General features: G+C 43.3%; 1 protein-coding gene across 1 annotated transcript; it reads left to right on the top strand.

Annotated features, from left to right (window-relative positions):
• The first annotated feature begins 702 nt into the window (after window positions 1-702).
• FAM26F (family with sequence similarity 26, member F) lies at window positions 703-3,567 on the top strand. The gene is made up of 2 exons (XM_010156683.1): window positions 703-1,236; window positions 3,151-3,567. The coding sequence occupies exons 1-2, from the start codon at window positions 703-705 to the stop codon at window positions 3,565-3,567; spliced, it is 951 nt and encodes a 316-aa protein (XP_010154985.1).
• Window positions 3,568-4,727: the final 1,160 nt, after the last annotated feature.

Below are 4,727 nucleotides of genomic sequence, written 5' to 3'. Positions count from 1 at the left end.
GGGGGGATGGGGGGGATGGGAGCTGTGTTGTTGGCTTGGTTTGTTTTTTTCTGGGCTTTAAAGCTGCTGCTACCTGGTAGGGAAGAGGTTGTCCAAAGTCTGATTCCTAACAAAGTGGCACTGCAGTAGCCAGAGCTTCAGTGGAAACCACTTGCTGTGTGTGCATTGGCTAATTGCTCTAGCTGCTTAGAAGAAGATTAATCAATTAGCTTGAAAAAAATATCATGATTATAGTTGTATTTTCTTCCACAAGAGAACAACCCATATTGCATTGCTAATAATAAGGCAGCATAAAAACCCACACAGTTCTGTCTGGGTTTCTCACATTTTATTCACGCTTTGAATCTTTACCCTCACTCCAAATCTTCACTGTAAAGATGATGAGGTTTAAAGCCGTTGCTAGCTACAAGGCAGTCATGTGTGGACAAATAGGTACTATTTTTATAGAAACAAAGATCTTTGCTGTCTTGATGTTGATTAATGGAGTGCTTTTCCACCATGGTCTCCACTTGAACTTGGCACCGCTGAGTGAGCCCATGCTCTCCTGTTTCCAATAAGCATAGCTGCTCCTGTGCCTCACTACACCACCACCAACAGAAAGTGAAAGTGAGCTCTGTGAGCTGCTGTAAGCTGTGGCAGCTTCAGACCGCTTGCCTTGTCTGACTGAGATTTCACTCTCCCCAGAGTAAGGGGAGGCAGAAAATGGATAAGGTACACAGTGCGCTGGATTTCTGCTTCCATCACCAGACCGTTCTGGGTTACAGCCTTGTATCCCTGCTGACGGCTGCCAGTGAGCACATCTTCTTGACTGTGTTGTTCAAGTGTCCCTGCAATTCTGCGAACATGCTGTACGGCTCCGTCTTCCTCATCGTGCCTGCCTTCATCCTCTTTCTGCTCGGCTGCATGGCAAACACCAGGGCACAGCACCTGCTGACAGGCACCTGCCCTCCAGAGAAGGGCTGCAGCCGCATCCCCTGGAGAACCTTCACCCGCTACTGCCGGCTGCTGCTGCTGGTGGCTGCCAAAGCCTCGGTGGCTCCCCTCACCTGGATCGCGGTGGCCCTGCTCAGGGCCAGCTTCTACGTGTGCGCGGCCAGCGGGAACAGCCTGCTGAAGAACCTCGTGTGTAAAGATAAAGGGCAGGAGTGCCACAGCCTGCTGGCCAAAATACCCTGTAACGAGCAGTTATCAGAGGCGATATCGAGTGAATTCCTCAGCCTTCAGGCACAGTCACAGGTAAAGCCCCATCGCTCTTCCCTTCACCCTGTGGGCTTCAGCCCTGGCTGCTCAATGTCTGTGTGTGGTGGTGCCTGCTGGGGTCTGTAAACAGTTCTCCTTTCTCACACTATATTAATTACCAAAAATTCATTAGCAAAAAAACCCCAAACGAAACCAACTGCTAACAGAAAGGTCCTAAGTGTAAATTTGTGCTTTTTTCTGGTTTTGCATGTTTGCACAGCAATTGTTTGGCACTGCCATTTGCGAAAGCTCTTTCAAGGCTGGGCAGGGGACCAACCTAGAGACCAGGATTTTCCACAGCAAGTTTTCTTTTGCTTCTCATTTAACTTGGGCATGGTGCAAGTTTTTTTCTCTTTTTCCACTTTCACCCCGCTAAATACCTCAAACTTTGGTAAATATGCATTAGCTGAGAGGAAGCTGAGCTCATGAATATAGAAGGAGCTGACGGGACGTCTCGTTGCAACAGGGAACTGTCAAGTGAAACCAGTAAGGGCAGCTTGTTTGACTGCCAATCTGAAAGCTTGAACCTATTAATAACTTCATGCTTGTATTCTAGAAGGATGCTTAAGATATGTATCTCTATCTTTCAAGTGATAATATGTATCTCTATCTTTCTCTGGTGCCGAAGGCAAACTGTATGATCAAAAAAATAGCACTTGTGGGTGGATTTTTTTTGTTTGGAGCGAAATGAAACTCTCAGATTTTGGCAGCACTCCAGTTTTGCTTCTAGGTTTGTTTGGTCATCATCTTAACTCCTGTAGAAAAATCAGGTTTTATCATTTTTTCTCAGGAAAACATTAAAGCAGGATAAGGGAGTTAAGCTTATAAGATATAATTGCTTGGGTTTTTATAAGTTCCTGTTTAGTACAAATGCTTATTAAAACAACAGGAGAAAGTGTTTGCATTTGTTAAATATTTAGCATGCTGCTCCTCCAAGAAAAAGCCTGAAAAGGGGCAAGCTCTGTACCACTGAATTCAGATAGGGTAAGAAAGGAGCAAAATCAAAGGTGACTGACTGTTACTAATATTGCAATGAAATCTAAATGAAACAAGCCAGACAAAGAAAATCAGAAAAAGTGTGAGAGCACTTTTTACTGACTATTGTTTTTAACATCTGATTTATTTTCAATGAAATTAAGAAACAAAAAGAACAAAAACTCAGTTTTATTTAGCACTCAATGGTTTTCACTTGAAAAAAGAAAAAAATCAGCCTGAGGTGAAAGGGGAGGCTGTGAGATCTGTGCCACTGGGAGCTTCCAGCTGAGTGCCACTGGGTGCTGAGGGGACCACCACCCACTAGGACACCCGCTTTAGGTGGGGTCTCGGAGACTTCCCTTGGGGTATTAAAATAATGTATAAAATAAGAATGAATTCCCTTGTTCGATAGTCAAACCCGTATCCTGCTTACCAAACATACAGGGGACAACTTTTCCTGTGTGCTGTGGCAACCGGCTATTTTTCGGAGGCTCTGGTGTCAGGAAGGGAGAGCAGTTATTTTCCAGAAGCAGATCAAACACAGTCAGCAGGAGGTCTAGATCACAGCACCAGAGGCGGACAGGCTGATCCTCATCCTCTGTACAGTAGATTTGACCCCAACTGCAGACACTGCTGGCCAGTATCTTGCCTTTAAAGTCAAGAAACCTCGGTAAAACTGAGGAAAGAACTTCTCTCCACCTTCTCTTTTTGTGGTATTCACCCTCGATCCAGCAAGATCAGCTCATGGGTATGGAAGTTCCGTAAAGCTGGCTGAATTGTGTGCATGGGATCCCCCTCTTTCTGCAGCGAGCAGACTGTTCCAGGCACTCCAGGGTGTCTTTGCTTACAGTTTTCATGTCTGCTGCAATGTTAAGTTCTATACACCTACCTGTGGCCATGCAAAGCCACTGTTAACCCGTCTGTCTGTTTTCCAAGCTGTTAGGATGGCTCCTGATAGCCGGCATCATGACTGCGGCACTGATTGCAACATGTGTCAGCCGCTGTTACTCCCCGGTTAGCTATCTTCAGCTCAAGTTCTGGAAAATTTACTTGAAAAAGGAACAGGAGCTCTTTGAGACCAAGGCGAAAGAGCATGCAACCAGGCTGGCAGAAGTCAATATCGATTGCTTTTTTAAAGCTACCAATCCAGCACCGTTTCCAACTCCCAGCAACGAAGACTGGCGGAAGATTTCGTTCTTGTACACCTTCGATTCCCAAGAGCAGTTTTACAGCATGATACACAAGTACGTTCACACAAACGGAGGCAACAGAGCCAGATTCGGGGAAGGAGATGACAATCCTTCTGCTTTAAGATTTGTGGATGAAGCAAGGGCAAACGAGTCAGGGTTTTAACGAAACAAATCCTTTGCGACGCTGGCAGCCTTTTAACCCTACTGACACAAGACTCCTACTCTGTGCTCTTACTGAAGTCTGTGCGTATTGTACGTAGAAGCTGATAGTTGTAGCCCTCAGCAGATTTGGTTTTAAATACACTTTATTACTTTTGCTTAAGTACGCTTAAATAAATACGTCTGTCACAATGGGAGTTTTCATATGTTGTTGTTTGTTAAGAAGAGCCACATGTGTAAAATAATCAGCATCCACATAGCACCTACTACATCAAGTTATTACCAAACACCTTAAGGGCATATGGCAGCTGGAGTAGCAACACCAAACCTTCGGACCTGGCAATATCCAAGAGACAAAAAGGAATGGAAGTTTTGATCAGAAATTCAGCTTAGTTTATTGGTTCTCACTGGACAGTATGTATCCCAGTGGATCTTAGAGCAAGCTCTAGGCTAAAATATTTGCTTTCAGTCAGTTTCTCAAGGCAAGGACCCTATCTTTTAATATTTGGGAAGCTATTAGCATTTTGAAGCTACCTGTGCATAACAAAGGAGTCCATCGGAATGACTTCAGCTGCTTATCAGTTTGAACAGAAGAGAAAATATATTCCAGCCATTTACCTCGTGTTCAGCACCTTTAGGTAAATACAGTGAAACTAAAAACTTCCATGGTGGTGAATTTTCTTTAGCACTGCCTGATCTTGATCACCTTTTCCAGCAGGCTTTCTTAATTAGCGCTTCTGTTCATTTTCTGTCATTGTAAAGCTCTTTAATAGAAAAAAAAAAAAAGTCATTTGAATGCTGCAGGAAAAACACACCAACAGTAAACCTCCTGTTTATATTACCTTTATATTTTCTTCTGAAAAATACATATTTATCATGGTATTTTTGAAATATACAATATTACAATTAATTAGGGTTTTGACCCTGGCATCAGTACCTAACCTACACCTGGATGTACTTGCCAAATACACTATTTAACTTGATACAGAATGGAGTCTAAGTGCAGATTGGTATGCCTTGAGGGGTTAGGCTTATGCATAACATGGCAATATAGGTGAAGCTTATATTAACATCTATAACATGGCTACATACTTAAGGACATTATAAATCTGCAATCCATAATTAGGAAACAATAATATTCTTATCAAATAACATCTATTTACA

Source organism: Eurypyga helias, unplaced genomic scaffold (genome assembly GCF_000690775.1).
Source record: "Eurypyga helias isolate BGI_N326 unplaced genomic scaffold, ASM69077v1 scaffold23138, whole genome shotgun sequence".
Taxonomy (NCBI): domain Eukaryota; kingdom Metazoa; phylum Chordata; class Aves; order Eurypygiformes; family Eurypygidae; genus Eurypyga; species Eurypyga helias.
This window is presented reverse-complemented; position numbering and strand designations above follow the sequence as displayed.